The following is a 20,093-nucleotide window of genomic DNA, read 5'->3' as shown; positions in this document are numbered from 1 at the left end:
TACAGTCTTGGCTCCCTTACTGTTGTGTGACCATCAGCAAGTCAGTAGAGCTATCTTTGCCTCACCTTTAAAAAGGAGGTAACATCAGGCCCTATCTCAGAGTTGAGAGAAGTCAGAGGTTTAATAGAGGCAAAGATCTCAGCATAATATCTGAGAAGAGAACGTGAGCTATTATAAGTATAAAAATTTGCCAACTAGGATAGTCCAAGATGGCGGATGGAAGGAAGCTCAAATAAGGTACCAAGACACTGTATGTATATGGGTATATGTATGTATAATTATTTTAATTCTATATCCTATACATTCATATAATAAATTTTAATTATATACATATGTGTGTATATGTATACATATATATATATATATACACATACATACATAATGTACTACTTAAATGAAAGGCATTATCCAAAGACCACTGTCTACAGTAAACATAGTAGCTTTACCCTTGTTTAGGTCATACGGCTAAACAAACTGAATACAATCATTTGTTGAGTACCTACATAGAAAGTCATCTACTTCAAACATTCAGAGCCAGGATTTAGGAAAACTGAGATCTAAATGCAAGTCTGAATTGGGGGGAGGGGCGGGAAATTACATGCTCTTTGTGCCCTACTTCCTTCCCCATCAGATAGGAGGAGAAAATATCTGACTTACCTATATCATATCTTTGTTCAGAGTATCAAATTAAAGGTGAGAACAAAAAGAAAAGGTTAAAAGATACCACATAAAATGTGTATTACTTCCTAGAGCTAAATAAGCCTAACCTTCAACAAATACTGCGTCAAACATGCAGCACCCACTTCCAAGCGCTATAAAGATGTTCAATTTATGAAGTGCACTAAACATGGTCCGTCATGGCCGTTAGGGCAGTGACCACAAGGATGGGAAAAATCATGGCCTGGGAGTAATTTTAATTCTCAAATTGCAGTTAGGTAGGATGAATGGACTCAATCCAGAAATGTATACATTGCTTTTCAGATAATTATAGAATTCTGTTTTATATGCCCAAAGTGCCCTTTATTTCAACTTCACAGGATATATATGCTATCAAAAATTGTTTCCTCCTGATTTATTTTAACTTAAAGTGTTACAACACTTCTTAAAAAAAACCCCTCAAATTTGTAAAATATGTTGCTGGGAGCTTCACTGTGACATCTGACTATTTTAAAAATTATATCTTGCCCACCCACACAAAGAAATCTGAAGAAACACTGAGGCTTGTGTAAAATCATGTGGTCAAATAATAAGGAACTATAAAAATGTTGGCCTCATTTCTCATATGTTCAAGTGATGGATATTTGAAATCATTCTCAAAACAACTGCAATTAAAACTTGGACACGTTTGCTGGGAATACAAAGCTAGGTGTTTAAAGGGCTTTTTTCCCCCCATCTAAAGGGGATGAGAGAGAAGGACAACTACCTCAGAATAAAATAGGAAAGAAATGTGACAGTAATGAAAAAAGTTAAAAAAATTATAAACCAAATTAATATCTCTTATCAGATTTTAAATTCCTACCAGTAGCAGATCTCTTATCTTGGTTACTCCTTGTGCTTTTCCTTTTTTGGTAAGTTGTCACCCTTTCATATTAAGGTGGAACCAAGGCAGGTTAATAAATTTCAGACCTAAAAAAGACTTAGTTGAATTTTTCCAAATGTTGGAAAATGCAAATCTCTCCACCCAACTAACAGTAAAGCATATGTAAGCTAATATATGTCTTGCCCTCCACTCAACCTCCATCCAAGGAAAACAAGGAGACTCTCTGAATCCCTTCACCCTCCAAATAGGCAAGAGCAGGAATAGGCAAACTTTTCCTGTAAAAGGCCAGATAGAAAGTATTTTAGGCTTTGTGGGCTACACCGTCTCTGTCTAAACCACTCACCTCTGTTGTAGAACAAAAGCACCCACAGACAGTATGTAGGTGATTAAGCATGACTGTTTTCCAATAAAAATTTATTCACGAACCCTGAAACTTAAAGTTAATATCATTTTTGTGTGTCATAAAATACTATTCTTTTTGAATTTTTCCAACCAATGAAAAATTTGAAAGCTATTCTCACCTCAAGGGTCCTACCAAAAAGGTGACAGGACTGATTTTACCACTGGTCATAGTATGTTGACTATGATGCCTAGAGAATGATGGAAATCCATGGAGTACATTGAAGGAAAAAAGAAAAGAATTTCATTTTTAAAACACCAAATGGTAGCATTAAACTTAGAGAGGCATAGTGATGTCTTATACACACCATCTGGCAGTGTGTGTAAGACAAATATCAAATGAATTTGAGGACTCTGAAATTATTTCAACATAGGGATAATATTACTTCAATGTTTTACTTCAATGTTTTTCACAGTATATTGATAAATAAAAAAGGGTGACTCCTTATCAGTTAGTAATAGGTCAAAATTCCACCCTATTTTAATAAGCTTTTAATTTCTTGATTATGTGTGGCATTGACTTCTCAGCGAAGGGGTTGACTGAAGAGAAAAAAATAATTTTACAAAATAATGTTTTGGCTAAAACCTGCATCATGTTTATATCTAGTCCTATGGTCTGATATCTTTACCCAGCTCTGTTTGTGAAGGTAGCTTTGATGATAGAAGTAGATACAGCCTTCACTGTGCCATGTAGTGGCAGGCAACACTTAGGCTCGTAAGTGGACTTCTCAGAACTTCTGTTATCTGCTCTGTAAATAGGGATAATACTATCTCCCTCATAGGATTGTCAGCAACAAATGAGAGAATGTACAGGAAAGCACTTTAAAAACTAAAGTGCAAAATAGATGCCTTACTTAGACAAAGGGAAACAGAGCACAAGGTAGCATCTGCCTTTAACAGAGAATGATGCTGTCAAACTTGGGTCTATCCTGAAATAATAGGCTCATTCAAGAGAGCTACCAAACCCACAAGAAAATTAAATGTAAGCTTGAAAAAGATTTCCTCTATTAAATATCTGAACAGACTTTTAACATTCCAAATATTAGTATCATCATTTAAAATTTTTAAATATAAGTAGTATTGAAAATCACATAGCCATGTTTACCACAGGGAGGAAAATATACATCCTAGCTCTTAGGCTATCTATTTGATATAATTTGTCATCCAGATCAAATAGCAAGAAAGAGTACTCTGAGTTTTCTCTAGCAGTTACCCAATACAATTAAAAAAGGGTCTCTCTTGCAACAAGTAGTCATGGCACTGCTACCCTAGACCAGTATATTAAACATCTGCAGTGTGAAGGTGAATAACCGTAACTGAAGTTGTTAACAGTATCTCCAACCTGGCCTACATCTTAAATCCTTGATAGTTTAACCATACCGGTGCTTCAAATCATAATGCTCAAACTAAGATTGCTCGACTGCAGCTGCATGAGGACCTCTGTGATCTTTCAAAAACACAAGTTAGTCATGTCATTTTCTTGCTTTAAAATTTTTCAATGGCTCCCTTTCACTTCCAGAATCAGTTCAAACCCTCGATTTTCAAACACAAGATCCTTCTTGATAGACATACCCATCTACTATCCTCACTTCATCACCGTGTACATTTCACCCTAGCCATGAAGTTTCCTTAAAACTCCCCATAATCTCCCAGCACCCAGACGCCCATGACAATAATTCTTCTCATAGTTGTTAATAACTATGTTCATTATAATCACCCTATTAAATGGAGAGCCCATGAAAAAGAGCGTGTCTTATTCTATTCAGTATTCACAGGGTATGGGTACTTGACACAACAGATGTATCTACTGAATGACTAACAAATTTAATATTAAATCTCTTTCAGGTTAGAATAAACACTGAAACAGAGTTCACCTTGTTTGTTTAAAACAAAAATACTTAAATTATAAAAATCTCCATTTCCAAATTAGGCACCAATTTATTATAAACTACACTGAAGCACTTATGTCTCATTTTTTGTCTTTCTATAAGACATAAAAGTAGGCATATTCCTGTAAACCAAGTAGAGATAAGGGTTGCAAGAAGAGATTGAACACAGCAGAAACTAGACTTTAAAATTCATATAAAGTCACAAAGAGATCAATATTAAAGAAGTGAATAGCCAATAGCAAATAATACTGTTACCCAGTATTTTCTTAATAGATACTCTTGAGAATTATTAGAACTAGAAGGTTATTATTCCAGCGTCTGTTATGTATTTGTCTAAGCTTGTAAACCTAGTTAGTGCAAAAGCTCAAATCACAGCTCAGAGTTCCTTCCAATTCAGTGCTCTTTTATTTTTTTATAAATTTATTTATTTATTTTGGCTGTGTTGGGCCTTCACTGCTGTGCACGAGCTTTCTCTAGTTGCGGTGAGTGGGGGCTACTCTTTGTTGCGGTGTGCGGGCATCTCATTGTGGTGGCTTCTCTTATTGTGGAGCATGGGCTCTAGGCATGCGGGCTTCAGTACTTGTGGCTCGTGGGCTCTAGAGCACAGGCTCAGTAGTTGTGGCGCATGGGCTTAGTTGCTCACTGGCATGTGGGATCTTCCCGGGTCAGGGATCGAATCCGTGTCCCCTGCATTGGCAGGCAGATTCTTAACCACTGTCATCAGTGAAGTCCTCAGTGTTCTCTTAAAGTGATTTTCCACAAATTGATTTCTCTCTTTAGAAAACCAAATGTTTTGCAATCCTTAATGGGATTTAAACACTTAAACTGACCATTCATTTAAAAAATAGTCAAAGAAACTTTGAGATTTTTCTAATATTCAGGTTTATAACTGTACATAATAGTTTTGTCTACATCACATGGTTTATTTTTAAGGAACAGTATAATGAAAAGAATATTCCATTGGAGTCAGTAACTCAGACACTTAGGCCACCCTGCTACTGACAAATTGTATGACTTTGGGGAAGCACTTCCTTCATAAGCCTCAATATGCACATTTGTTGGGGTTGGGTGGAGAGGGAGAGAAGAAACAGAATCAATTAGGTTTCTTCCAGATCTATGTGTACAGTTTTTAATTAGTTTAAGAGGACTTCTACATGCCTGACAGAGGCCTTGTAGGGTTGTGAACACACACACACACACAGGTTGGTCAGTGAAAGTGTTTACTAATTGAACAAAACATCTCCTTTAAGAACTATTTGAAATATGCTGTTATTACTTGCTTTCCTCAGCACAAAGCAATAAGCTATTGCTTACCTTTATCTGAACTTTGTTTACAGACTGAAAAGATAGGAAATAGTTCACAGTATATCCAATTTAAATTAATAGAAAATAACCCACAGCTAACATCATGTTCAATGGTGAAAAGCTGAAAGCATTTTCTCTAAATATCAGGAACAAGACAAGGATGTCCACTCTCGCCACTTTTATTCAACATAGTTTTGGAAGTCCTAGCCACAGCAATCAGAGAAGAAAAAGAAATAAAACGAATCCAAATTGGAAAATAAGAAGTAAAACTGTCACTATTTGTAGATGACTTCATACTATACATAGAAAATCCTACAGATGCTACTACAGAAAACTACTAGAGCTCATCCATGAATTCGGTAAAGTGGCAGGACACAAAATTAATACACAAAAATCTGTCACATTTCTATACACTAACAGCAAGAGATCAGAAAGAGGAATTAAGGAAACAATCCCATTTACCATTGCATCAAAAAGAATAAAATACCTAGGAATAAACTTACCTAAGGAGGCAAAAGACCTGTACTCTGAAAGCTATAAGATGCTGATGAAAGAAGTCAAAGATGATACAAACAGATGGAAAGATATACCATGTTCTTGGATTGAAAGAATCAGTATTGTCAAAATTACTGTACCACCAAGGTAATCTATAGATTCAATGCAATCCCTATCAAATTACCAATGGCATTTTTCACAGAACTAGAATAAAACATTTTTTAATTTGTATGCAAACACAAAAGACCCCAAATAGCCAAAAGAATCTTGAGAAAGGAAAACGGTGCTAGAGGAATCAGGATCCCTGCCTTCAGACTATACTACAAAGCTACAGTATTTGAAATATGGTACTGGGGGAGGGATGGAGTGGGAGTTTGGGGTTAGCAGATGCAAACGAGTATGTATAGAATGGATAAACAACAAGGTCCTACTGTACAGCACAGGGAACTATATTCAATATCCTGTGATAAACCATAATGGAAAAGGATATAAAAAGGAATGTATATATGTATAACTAAATCACTTTGCTATACAACAAAAATTAACATAATATTGTAAATCAACTATACTTCAAAAAATATAGTATGGTACTGGCACAAAAACAGAAATATAGATCAATGGAACAGGATAGAAAGCCCAGAAGTAAACCCACACACCTAAGGTCAATTAATCTATGACAAAGGAGGCAAGAATATACAGTGAAGAAAAGACAGCCTCTTCAGTAAGTGGTGCTGGGAAAACCAGACAGCTACATGTAAAAGAACGAAGTTAGAACATTCCCTAACACCGCACACAAAAATAAACTCAAAATGGATTAAAGACCTCAATGTAAGGCCAGATACTATAAAACTCTTAGAGGAAAACATAAGCAGAACATTCTTTGACATAAAGCACAGCAATATCTTTTAAATCCAGCTCCTAGATTAATGGAAATAAAAATAAACAAATGAGACCGAATTAAACTTAAAAGCCTTTGCACAGCAAAGGAAACCATAAACAAAATGAAAAGACAACCTACAGAATGGGAGAAAATATTTGCAAATGATGCAACCGACAAGGGATTAACCTCTAAAATATAAAAAACTCATACCATTCAATATCAGAAAAAGCAAATAACCCAATCAAAAAATGAGCAGAAGACCTAAATAGACATTTCTCCAAAAAAAGACATACAGATGGCCAAAAAGCACAAGAAAAGATGCTCAACATTACTAATTATTAGAGAAATGCAAATCAAAACTACAATGAGGTATTACCTCACACTGATCAGAATGGCCATCATTGAACAGTCTACAAACAATAAATGCTGGAGAGTGTGTGGAGAAAAAGGAAACCTCCTACACTGTTGGTGGGAATTTAAATTGGTACAACTGCTATGAAGAACAGTATGGAGGTTTGTTTAAAAACTAAAAATAGAGCTACCATATAATCCTGCAATCCCACTCCTGGGCATATATCTGGAGAAAACCATAATTTAAAAAGACACATGCACCCCAGTGTTCACATAAGCACTATTTACCACAATCAAGACATGGAAACAACCTAAATGTCCATAGAAAGATGAATGGATAAAAAAGATGTGGTATAAGGATTTCCCTGGTGGCACAGTGGTTAAGACTCCACACTCCCAATGCAGGGGGCCCTGGTTCGATCCCCGGTCAGGTAACTAGATCCCACATGCATGCTACAACTAAGAGGTCACATGCCACAACTAAGGGGCCCACCTGCCACAACTAAGGAGTCCACCTACCACAACTAAGACCCACATGCAGCCAAATAAATAAATAAATAATTTTTTTTTAAGTATGAATGGTAGCAAATATTGAAACAAAAAAGATGTGGTATACTTATACAATGGAATATAAATCAGCCATAAAAAAAGAATGAAATAATGCCATTTTCAGCAACATGGATGGACCTAGAGATTATCAAACTAAGTGAAGTAAGCCAGACAGAGAAAGACAAGTATATGATATTGCTTATATGTGGAATCTAAAAAAGTGATACAAATGAAATTATAAACAAAACAGAAATAGACCCACAAACATAGAAAACAAACCTGTGGTTACCAAAGGGGAAAGGGAGGGGAAGGATAAATTAGGAATTTGGGATTACCATATACACACTACTGTATATAAAACAGATAACCAACAAGGACATACTGTATAGGGTTAGGGTTAGCACAGGGAACTATACTCAATATTTTGGAATAACCTATAAGGGAAAAGAACCTGAAAAAATAGATATATATGTACATATAGCTAAATCACTTTGCTGTACACCTGAAACTAAACACTGTAAATCAACTATACTTCAATAAAGACTTATGTATCATTCACACACAAAAAAATTTAATAGAAAAGAATCACCCAATTATCCTCATTATCATCAATGCTGGCTCATTAAAAGAATTGAAAAGGGCTGTCACTTGGTCAATAGTAACCTACCACGTTGCTCCATTATACCACCACCTTCCTAGATAATCATGTTTAGCATTTCAGCAAGAAATTTGTTTATCTTTAAATGATTTTAAATGCTAAAAGTAGTTAATATGAATGTCTTCGTAAAACGCAAAAATAGTTTCAACTTTTAGCTTGCCTGTTCCACAAATTTATAAAGTGATCCCTCTTTCAAACAAATTGAAAAGAATTCCAGGAAGCATATAGCCCAGGAACAATGAACATGGGTTGTCAGCAGACACATGTACCAGTATCAGCTCCACTACCAGATTTTGAACAAGTGATTTAACTTCTCTAGGATTCAGTTTACTTGCTTCCCACAGTCATGTATCTACTTCATAAGTGGTTGAAAAGACTTAACCAGAAGGAAAGTGCTAAATAAGTCTTCATTATTACTAGTAAGCACATGGTGTCTTTCACAGAAGAGCAGCCAGCGTTACTGAGCCCTCCCTCTTACTCTCAGAGACCCCAGCCACCTGGGATATGTCAATCATCCAATTCATATATATTGAGCCCCTATTAGAACGCCAAGTTCTTGACTAGCTGACCTCAGCCAATTAAACTGTGGAGCAGGTGAGACCAAGCTTTTAGATACAACCCCCTAAAACTAAAATCAGTTGGCAAATGTTTTATCCCAGTCATAGGTGCATCAAAATATAGCCAGCTCTCTTGCAGAGATGGCTTTTATTGAGAAGAAAGCATAAGAATTGAGAGACTCAGCAGGTAATCACATCTCAATTGTCTTCTGATAAGGGGACAAGAGGGCCACGGTCTGTGGTCCCTCTAAGGAACTATTCTTTAACCTTATCAAGTTCTGGTCAGGTTATTAACTGGCTAGGAGCAGCTCTTTCAATGTCAAGCCACTTTAGGACAATAAGCTTTCTCCAGCAGGCAGCAACCTGTTAACCTTCTGTAGAATGGCCCCCAAGGCAAGGTCCCTCTTCAGGGAAGAAAGCTCAGGAAAGTACTCTTTCAAAGAATGCCAATTGAAAGTGAAGACCTTACCCTCCCCCCTCTCCAAAAAAAAGACAGATTCTAAAACTTATCTAATAATGTGATTATTGTTATTTTCTTTTCTCCAAGGGAAGCAGAAAGGTATGGTTAAAGAAACACAGGAATTAGCCTCAGCTCAGCTTCATACTGTGTATCCTTGGGTAGGCTTCTGAACCATTCTGAGCTTATCTTTTCAATGGTAAAATGCAAATATTTATCTGTGACATAGAATTGTTAAGAGAATATTGGAATAGCCATTCCCACCCAGAGTTTGAGAAGAGGGGCTAGGCTGGAATAACAAAAAGTGATTTCTGAAGGCATTCAGAATCCCAGAATGTTAGAGCAATGATTTCATAGACTCCGTTAGTTTTTACAGATAAGGACACTGGGGCTCAGAACATGAGGCTCACCCATTGTCAAAGAGTAAGTTAGAATACCTGGTTGATCTCCCTTCTTGAGCCAGCTGCAGACAAAGCCAACAGAAGGCCCCTCTCTGCCTGAGTAGTCACCATGATCCCACTTTTCTGTCAGTTAACACTCCCCTGCTCTTCCCTTCAAAGTCTGGTCCAAAATAAAGGTCTACAATGCTTCTACTCATGTAGAAGCCACATTTCAATCAGAATCTTTTGTCAAAACTTTATCCACAAAATCAAAACATAAGGGAATCAGATTCTAAGATATCAAGACACAGTTATAAATTAGAATACCATATGTGCCAGAATACTTGGAATCTTAGAGAATTAGGAAGAGGGAGTTATGAGAAAGTAAAGGAGGCAGAAAAGGGGTCAGCAGAGAGTTGGAAGCATTAGAAGCCTGACCTGACAGCCAGTGTATTCTACCATGGTCAACTTAGTAGAGTCCGTATCAGATATATGATTAGTGATTTTGATATTGATAATTAATGAGGGACGTGGGGGGAAATACACATTTCTTCACAATATCCTAATATGCTTAGAGGATATTAAGATGTGTCTTTTACTAAAGGCAAAGCCTTGTACTCCCGAATTAGCGACAGATAGAGACAACATAATTATTACACTGTAGCACTGATTCCCCAAGTGTAGTCTCTGAGCCAGCCATGGCAGCATTATCTCGAAACTTGCTAAAAAGGCAAGTTCTAGGGCACCACTTCCGACCTACCAAATCAGAAACTCTAGGGGAGGACTCAGCAATCAGTGTTTTTACAGATGACTCTGATGCAGCCTTCAGTTTAAGAACCACCTCACTTTACTCCCTTGCTGCCACTAGAGAACATTCTAAAACAAGTGAAGTGTCTGCCCAGCTTAGGAATTCTCCATCCTCATCTTCCAGGATTCCACTCTCAAACCTTATGTGCCAACTCTCAGCTGACTGTCTGCTACGAATGTCCTTTTCCCTCTTGCTCTTACTCACCCTACTCCTCCCTTTGGGATCATTTCAGATAATAATATACTCTCTAGAAAATCTTAAGACTCACCCATCTCCAAGTGCACATTAGCTGACATCCATGGGTTCCCTGAGTACCCAGTGCATCGCTGTCACAATTCCTACCACATTGTATTCCCTTGCATTATTTTCTAAAAACACACATTTGTCCCTGAATGGTGTAAGAAAGGTAGGCATTAAGTGTTTGCTACATTTATACACTTTATTAAGCAGTCTAAACTATCGCCCAAATTATAGAGTGCCCTCTCTTTCCTCACCAGATAAATACATACTATTAGCACCGGGCAGACTACCCAAGTGCCCCCTTCATGATTACGCTCCCTTGACTGTAGTGCAACCTCTACTCCAAAATAAAGAATATGATAGGCTCCTTCAATGATCCCTAATCCATTCGCTAGTTTGCTAAAGATCAAACCTAAAGTAAAATAGCTCTAACACAATACGTGATTTAGAACATTTCTGGTTTCTTTTTTTTTTTGCGGTACGCGGGCCTCTCACTGCTGTGGCCTCTCCCGTTGCGGAGCACAGGCTCCGGACGCACAGGCTCAGCGGCCATGGCTCACGGGCCCAACCGCTCCGCGGCGTTTTCCCAGACCGGGGCACGAACCCGCGTGCCCTGCATTGGCAGGCGGACTCTCAACCACTACGCCACCAGGGAAGCCCTCTGGTTTCTTTTAAGTGTAATCAGAATAGTCCCTAAATTTGAATATTATTTTGAGTTGGAGCAGTAACAATCACTTATCATCTCCAGGTTTCCCATCAAGGTCTCATCACTGGCACTTTCACACATCATGCTCACCCATTTCCTCTGGACCCCCTAACTATTCACTACTGACCTAGCTACCCAGGCTAGATGGTGAAGGAAGGAGATAATACAATTAAGTTACACAATTTCCATACCATTTCCAACAGTCATGAAAGACTGTTCTCACTTAAACACTAACCTTTCCCTTCTCTTACCTCTCTTATAATTATGTGACACACCAACCCCATTTGCCTGTGTGTTTCAGCAGCAGTTTAGGTAATGGTGCTGTATATTACTGTTGTCTAATTCTGTATCGGTTTCACATGCAACCCAACTGTGTATTCAGTCAATTTGTAAGTATCTTCTAAATAAAGACATTCTTTAGTTTTATTTTACTTCTCCTGTAATCCCACAAATACTGAGGTTACATCAACATATTTGTTAGAGGTCTGCATCTTCACAGATCTTTAAACAATTATAAAGACTTTATGGTACTCAGAGTAATTATATAGGTCCTCTTATTTGTAGTTCACAATTATCCAGGTTTGATTTAAAACATCTTAAACATATTTCTGTTAATTCTAAATACCTTGATCTTTTTTCAAATGCATCATCACACTGCATGATTCAAGAATGGCAGGGGTTTCCAAAAGGACTCAAACTTGACATGCAGTAATTCTTTAAAAACACCTAAACACTGATCTTGGGGTTCACAAATTAAGGGATGGTTATACTTAACTTTGAATTTTCTTATACACTCAAAATTCCTAGTTTTTAAACCTATGTCTTTTCATTTCAAAAACAAATTATAGTATTCTCCTGGCCCAAAAGATATTTCTCACAAAGTGCCCAAACAAGGGCAGAATCATAAAATATAGCAGAGTGAAAACAAAAGTAGCAAGTTCACTGGATACAGAACTGCAAAATTTCATTTCCATAATTTTTTGCTTGCAAATGATTTTTAAAAATATACTGCCTCTGGCAAGACAATTATATATTATTTTCTTATACATAAAAAACTTTACTAGTCCATTTTCTTTCACTTCAGCCTATTTTTGATCCCCTTCCTTGTACATGAATTAAACAAAAACCTTGACTAACATGAGGTAGATACTTTATAGATTGCTGATTAAACAATTGTTTAATGTCCAAGGCTAATTTCCTCAGTTAGGTTTTGGATCCTATGTTCTTCTGTCTCTTTAATGATTTTGTTGCCTTAATCATCCCTCTCTTTCTCCACTTCAACTGGCTATTTCCCATTCAAGTCTCCTTGCATCTTACACACACACACACACACACGCACACACACACACACACGAGTTCCTAATTTGTGAGCCTTCTAGCTATTATCAGATACTCTTCTGCAACAAGCTTAGCAGGGAAGGGAAAGAGAAGGAGGGTCTACAGTCACCTGGCTGCTTCCCTAAGACTCAATGTACTCCCTGAAACCGTAGCAATCAGGATAGCACTCCAACATTAACAATGAAACAACTCCCATCGAGGTCAACAACTCCTGTTTAAACAGTACAACTTTGACATTGACCCCTTGATACTTCAAGTCTTCCTACTTGCTTCTGGGACATCATTCTCTAATTTTCTATTTTCCTGGTGATTCTGTCATGGCCTCTGCCACAGGCTTTTCTTTTCTTGCTGTAAAATGTCCCCATTCTTCAGGCTTCAATCCTCAGAACTCTTTCTCTTTCAGTTGATATTCTTTTCTTCTTCTCAATAATTCAGTTCAGATCTCCCTTGACAGCTCCAGACCCTTACATCTAACTGCTTATTGGGTATCTTCCTCCCCAGGATGTCTCATACTTCCTCAAGCTCAACATGCCCCAAACCAACCATTCTCCACCATCATGATCTTTCTCTCCAGCAAATATGCTCTTCTTCCTATATTTTGTACCTTGATAAATTCTACTCTCCAGCTCTCAAGTCAAAATCGTAAGAGTAATCTTAATTTCTCCCTTCACTTTTGGCTAACATCCTCCAATTGGTTATGAAGTCCTATTGATTCTTCCTCAATATCTCTCTCCACTTCTCCATTTCCACTATAACTATCTTAGGTCATTTATTCATTCAAATATTTACTGAGCACCCAGTATGTGTCAGACACTATTCTGCATAACAAGAGCCTGAACAATACAGACTAAAAATCCCTTCCCTCTTGGAACTTGTGTTCTAGTGGGAGAGGTGAATAAAACAGATAAGTAAAATATGCCGTGTGTTAGTCAACCATAAGTGCTAAGGAAAGAAGGGAGGGAAGGAATGAGTGAAAGAGGGAGCAAAGAAGAGAGGGAGGGATAAAGAAGAGAAGGAAAAAGGAAATATTGGAATAGAAAAGGTTAAAATTTATATAGATTGGCCAGGGTGGGTCTAGTGAGGATACAGCTGTTCTCATTTTTTTTTTTTTTACCCAGAATATTGATCTTGCTGCCTTCATTGCAGACTCCCCTCTGGCCCATCTTCCATGCAGCTAAAAGAAAAATATTTCCCAAAACCATAACCTTTATCGTTCCCTTACTTGTAATGCTTCGTTGACTACTTGTGGCTTTCAGGATGTTTCTACTACCTAAATTTAGCACATAAGGTCTGCAATGACCTAGTCCCCACCGCCATAACTAGTTTTTTAGTTTTCTGATTTTACAGTGGAACTGCACTCAACCACCTGCATCTTACTTCCCAAGGAATGATTTTTTTGTGCATCTCCATACCTTTCCATGTGTTTTTTTTTCCTTTTTTCTACCTATAATACTTAATCCTAATAATTCTGCAAACACCCACAGCTTTTTTTTTAAGTGGAAGCTCCTTCATTGCTGAAATCCACCCAACCATTAGAAAGTGCGTTTTACTTAGTTGGTAACTTCATCCATAAAATAGAAACACCATAATCTACTTTCCACACTTATTTGAAAAATAAAATGAGGAAAAGTACATCTAATAGAGTAGCTGGCACAGAATGGAAGCTAAATAGTTAGCAGCATTTACCACATAATACACTTAACTATCTGTCTTTCCACTAGACCAGGCTTTCTCAACCTCAAAACTACTGACATTTCAGGCCAGATAATTCTTTGCTGCAGGAGGCTGTCCTCTGCACTGTAGAACGTTGAGTAGTACCCATGGCCTTTGTCTACCAGATACCAGTAGCACCCCTCCACTTGTATTAACCAAAATGTCTCCAAACACTACTAAAGTGTTCCCTAATGGGCAAAATCACCCCTGGTAGAATGTTACTGCACTATGCCATAAGCAACTCAAGGACAGAAACTAGTTATTACTCATTATTGTATCTTCAGGTATCTAGTACCAAAGTCAGCACATAGTAGGTGTTCAATAAATGCACATCAGTAAAAACCACAATCCTGCCATCTAGCACCATAGATTAATTTTACATATTTTCGAAAAGTATGTAAATATTATTTTATAGCCTCTTTCACCCAATATTATATTGTGAGATTTATTTATGATGCTTCATGTTGCAGTAGTTCATCTCTACTTCTATATATACTTTTTTAAATACTCTATTGTTTGGACATTTGAGTTGTTTCCAATTTGTAGCTAGTATGATTAGCGTCATCATGAATAATCTTTTATATGGTTTTGGTTACAAGTCAGGATAGCAGTTTTGTTGAAGGAGAAATGGGAGTGATTGGGAAGGATATAATGAGGGTTCTTGGGGTACTGTTAACATTTCTTCTTGAGTGATGGTAACATACGTGTGTCCACTTTGTGATAATTCATTGAACGCTCCGTTTATGATCTGTGAGCATATTCTGTGTTATCCTTCACTTGAAGGTTTTTATTTATGTTACTAAGAAAATAGTTGTGCAATTAGAGGAAAAAAGAAGGCCAAGGATTCTGGTAAATATTCTGCAATGCCAATATTCATGAGAAAAATAAATGTTTGCCTTCATTTGTATCAAAGAAAAGCATATTAAAACAAAAAAAGATGCATTTTATCCTTTTTGTCACTAATACCCAGTGTTGGTGAGATGCAAGGGAAAATGTCTGCTATTAGTAAAGACGTGAATGAGTACAACTTTCCCAGAAGGCCATTTGGTGATATATATCAAAAGTCTTTAAAATATATTTTATGCTTGTATCTCAATTATATCTCAGTAAAGCTGGAAAAATATGCTATGTTTAAAAGCTTATCTTATGAAAATAAATCAGAAAAAACGTGTAAAACTATACATGTGTGTATAAGCAAAAGAATCTATATACAAGGAAATTCTTCATATAACTGCTTACAGTGGTGAAAACTAAAAGCAAATTTTCAACAGATAATTAGCTAGATTATTATGGTATATCCATTCAGTAGAAAACAAGCAGTCATAATTAATGACATGAAAAAATGTTCATAATTCATTAAATTAAAACGTTACAAAACAGAATGATGACTCATTTGTAAGGAAAGAAAGACATAAATATGCACAGAAACAAAATGTCAAGAATAGAAGCCAGAATATTACTTAGCCATAAAAAAGAGCAAAATAATGCCATTTGCATGGATGGACCTAGAGATGGTCGTACTGAGTGAAGTAAGCCAGACAAATATCATATGATATCACTTATGTGTGGAATGTAAAAAAAAAAAAAAAGATACAAATGAAATTATATACAAAACAGAAATAGACCCACAGACCTAGAAAACAAACTTACGGTTACCAAAGGGAAAAGGGTGGGAAGGAATAAATTATGAGTTTGGGATGAACATATACACGCTAATATATAAAGTAGATAACCAATAAGGACCTACTGTATAGCACAGGGAACTATACTCAGTATTTTGTAATAACCTATAAGGGAAAAGAATCTGAAGAAATAGATATGTAGGTATAACTGAATCACTTTGCTGTACACCTGAAAGTAACACAACACTGTAAATCAACTCTACCCCAATAAAAATTTTAAAATTATCTAGAGAAAATTATAATTCCTAGCTAAATTTAAATGTTAGTCTGAGCAATAAATATTATTGTATATATATACAGGTGTGATTATAAAAAAAAAATAGAAGCCAAAATGTTGACTTTTGTTATCTCTGAGTAGTATTTATTTTTGTTTCTGCTTTTTATTTTTTTAAAGTTCTATGTACTTTCCAAGCTTTCTGCAAGGAATATGTACAGCAATTTTTAAAATTAAGCTTTTTCATGTAAATGAGTTTATCAATGAATGAGAAAGAAAATATGAGAGAAATCTCACCTAACAGTATCAGAGACAATGGCAACTCAGTGTTGTAGTATGTTTTTTTCCACACTATGCCGCAAATGATTATTGAATTGGTTTTTAATAAGCATGTTTGAATTTTATAAGATCCACACTGTATGGACCAAGAAGCCAACCTCAGCCAATATTCTATAGAGCAAGTCTTTCTTTGGAAGAGAGGTTTTTCTTTACAATGAAATCTTACTTTAGTGATTAGGAAATAGATGAGCAAGTTTCACTTAGAGGATTTTTTAAAGCTACTGTTGCTTGAAGTATAATCTTCTCTACTGTCTAGCATTAATCTTCTAAAACAAAAAGTCAATATGATTTCAAATTCTAAGTTTGTGACAGCTTTTCCAATTTAAATCTGTCTCATTCTCTGTATGGAATACAAATTACAATGCAATATATTTCAAGCATCTATGAAAAAGAGCCAATATTACTAAGAATGAACCATAATCATCTGAAGTCATATACTGAGAATTAAGAAATAATTTTCCACTTTCACTTTGCTTCACAGGAGCCTTGTTAATAAGCACTTCCCGCTTGTACCAGATAAGTAATGATTTCTAGGTCAGTAAACTGCAACATCGATTGCATTCACTTACAATAAGTATAGCCATAGCAAACCCATTTTCACGTGTAGATTCTCTTTCCAAGGCTGATTTACAGTCATTGCTCTCCTCTCCATTTCTGGGAAAAGGGATCAACTTAACCAAAATGTTTGTGTTAAGCCCTGCCTTGGGGTATCTCTCTAAGGAAGACCCTGTTGATAAGACTATGAGGTACTGCTGAATGACCACCCATTCCATTTTGCCCAGGACAGCCCTTCTTTACACCCAATGTCCCTGCATAGTTATTAACAGCAGCCACTTTCAATCCCCAATGTCCCAGGTAGAGTAATAAATTATATGGTCACCCTATTGTCCATACACAGTGTGTAGAGTGCTAGGCATAGAACTTGGAATAAATGCCTGGAGCTATCTACACTCTTATCTTCCTTGTGCACTGATAGTCTGGAATAAAAAACACACAGAATATTCATGGACCCAAATCCACCCCCCATAGGTGGTCTAAAGCAATCTGAACAGGAATCCATTTCAAGATGGACACATCCTCCTATGAAGGTTCAAAAACTATGAGGATAGACATTACTAGCTAGCCCAAATCATACACCTTAAGGATAAGGTACATATTTGAAAAAAATGGCCAATCTATTGATACTCTGGGGGAGCCGTACCCCTCTAGTTATTAATCCCAACAATTCCATAAAATGGAAGTCCATACAAATCTCCTCTAAATCCATGTTTCTATCTTGCTAATGGCAAAACTATTCACCTAGTCACCTTAGCTAGAAACCTTAGTATCAAATTTGATTCTCTCTTTATTCTGTGAAATTAGTTAGTTACTAAGTCTCATTGATTCTATTTTAAACGTCTCTGGAATTCATTACCCAAAAACCTTTCATCAGAACACAATTTCTCATCTGCAATTGTTACAATAGCCTTCTCCAATCATTTCCTGCACTTCTGCAAGAATTATCTTAAATAAAGCCATTGCTTTAATTCACTGTCTGCTCAGAACCCTCAGATAACATCCAGACTTCTTAACATTGCACTCAAGACTTTTATCATTTGCACTCAAGCCTCCCTTTTCATCTTCAATTCCAACCACCCCTCACACTAAGCAGCTACTACTCAATGGTTCTCCAGGGATGGTACTGCTCCCCTGGGAGGTGTCTGGAAATTTTTAGGGACATATTTTATTGTCACGGTGATTTGGGGGAATGAAGAAGATTTACCAAGCAAGGACTAAGAATGTTAAATGTCCAGCAATGCAGGCCAAGTTGCCTTGCCAAGATGCCAACAGCATCCCCAAAGGAGACTTCTTGTTTCCCAAACACATTATTTCTACAAACGTGTCCCTTCTTCTTCCCAGATTCTATATAACCTTCCTCTAGTAGTTCTGCCTTCTTTCAAAATAACATTGCCCTTGGATGATAAAATTCAAACTCTCTTCTTACCTAAAGACCTCAGCTGATTTAATAGTCATGCACACAGTGTGTTAATTGGAGATAATTAAATCACTCCCATAACATACAAGTTGTCTGCTGATCTAGTACTTAGTGTATTGAGTTATGATTAAACATCTTACCCATCTGTCATTTCACTCCATGTTCCCCTTTTTTCTCCTTCTATCCCCTAAAATTTGAGCTCCTTAAAAAGGGGGATATTCCTTTGGTATCTTACTCATTTTTTTAAACTCCAATTTTTACCATTTACCCAGAAGTTAAGAATAATTCTATAATGAGAAGTGACTTTTTGGACTAAAAGGTAAAAAATTGTACTTGTATTCCTATGTATAGAATGCCATTCCCTAATAACCTTTTTGTGGTTGCTAAACTTAGAATACTTTGAAGTAAACTATATTTTAGTTATACCTATTATCAGCAGTGGTGCTTTAAATTCATGTATTAAATTACAGATTAGACTAATTCAAGTATTACAAACTCAAGTGTAAGAGAAAAAGAAGCTATAGACACTGTGGTAAGCTCAAGAGGATGTTCCCAATATAAAGGTATTTAAATCCCTTTATTTATTGATAAGTGCTGAGTACGCCTTACAAAGATCTGCCTACCATGCTTGTGTTTAAGATACATGCTATGAAAAAATACTTAGGTAATCTTTAAAAAGAAGTGTGTGTATACAATATACTTCTATACAAGAGATAAAGTAAAAGTGTTCTTATACCACCTCACTTATTTTTTTTTAAGTTTAAGCTTAAACTATTTCTGTAGCATATTAAAATTGTACTCTTTCTTAATCAAAATTTTCAACTTAACTCCCCCTAAGTTGCAGAAACAATAAAATAGGGTGGACAAAAGTTGACTGCTCACTTGCACATCTGTTCATATCTGGGGCTCGGTGTCCATAGTACCCGGATGGGCAGGAATGCAGGCACTCTCCATACTGGCGCATGCCTTCTCTTCGAAGAAAGAAGAATAACTTCTGTTGACATCGGCTGCACCCATTGTCCTTTGAACAAGACAAGCATCCCTTGCAAATGGGATTTGATACATAACTAGCTGTAAAAGAGAAAAGACAAAATCCATTTAAATATGAATATGATCAGACTTCTGGTCAATGCAACATGCTGAAAAGACAAGTGTCTCTTGTCCTTTTACTTTAATCACATAGAAATGCTAAACAAAATAACCTCTGCCACCCTCCAAAAAAACAATGGTTCATACACAACCAAACTTAGAAACAAAGAGGAAACCCAGAGACAGAGTTGAGGCTGGAAGCTCAAACTGAATGGCTTATGGAGATGCTAGAGCAGACAGAGGCAGACCTCAGGGCAGGGTCCTCAGTCCAGATCAAGAAATATGCATGTAGAATCACGTTGCTATAAACTTGAAACTAACACACTATCATAAATCAACTATACTTCAATATAAAAAAGAAAAGAAATACGCATGTAAAGAGCTGATGCTTGTCTCTATGGAGACTGGAGTCGTAAAGGCTTGTGTGTCCATGGAACAAGCACTAGAAGCCCCCACTCCAGCTGGCCAGAGAAGAGGTTTCCAACCCTGGATTGGGGCATAGAGGACATGAGCACAGGAGAGAAAAATA

General features: G+C 36.6%; 1 protein-coding gene across 3 annotated transcripts in view; it reads right to left on the bottom strand.

The window, feature by feature from the left end:
• RSPO2 (R-spondin 2) overlaps positions 1–20,093 on the bottom strand; it is a gene marked incomplete at both ends in the record, with an annotated part of 159,257 nt that overhangs the window by 66,007 nt on the left and 73,157 nt on the right. Inside the window, one exon of one of the 3 annotated variants that reach the window (XM_082675193.1) lies at positions 19,358–19,542. The exons of 1 other annotated variant lie outside the window; for it this stretch is intronic. In XM_082675193.1, the coding sequence (XP_082531319.1) occupies positions 19,358–19,542 (185 nt within the window). Of the gene's footprint in view, positions 1–19,357; positions 19,547–20,093 lie in introns of all 3 variants that reach the window. One more of the 3 variants, XM_082675194.1, reaches the window with a different exon arrangement.

The sequence above is a fragment of the Grampus griseus genome (genome assembly GCF_964374135.1).
Source record: "Grampus griseus genome assembly, chromosome: 17".
Classification (NCBI taxonomy): domain Eukaryota; kingdom Metazoa; phylum Chordata; class Mammalia; order Artiodactyla; family Delphinidae; genus Grampus; species Grampus griseus.
Note: the sequence above shows the minus strand (reverse complement) of the source record. Positions and strands in the feature narration are given on the sequence as shown.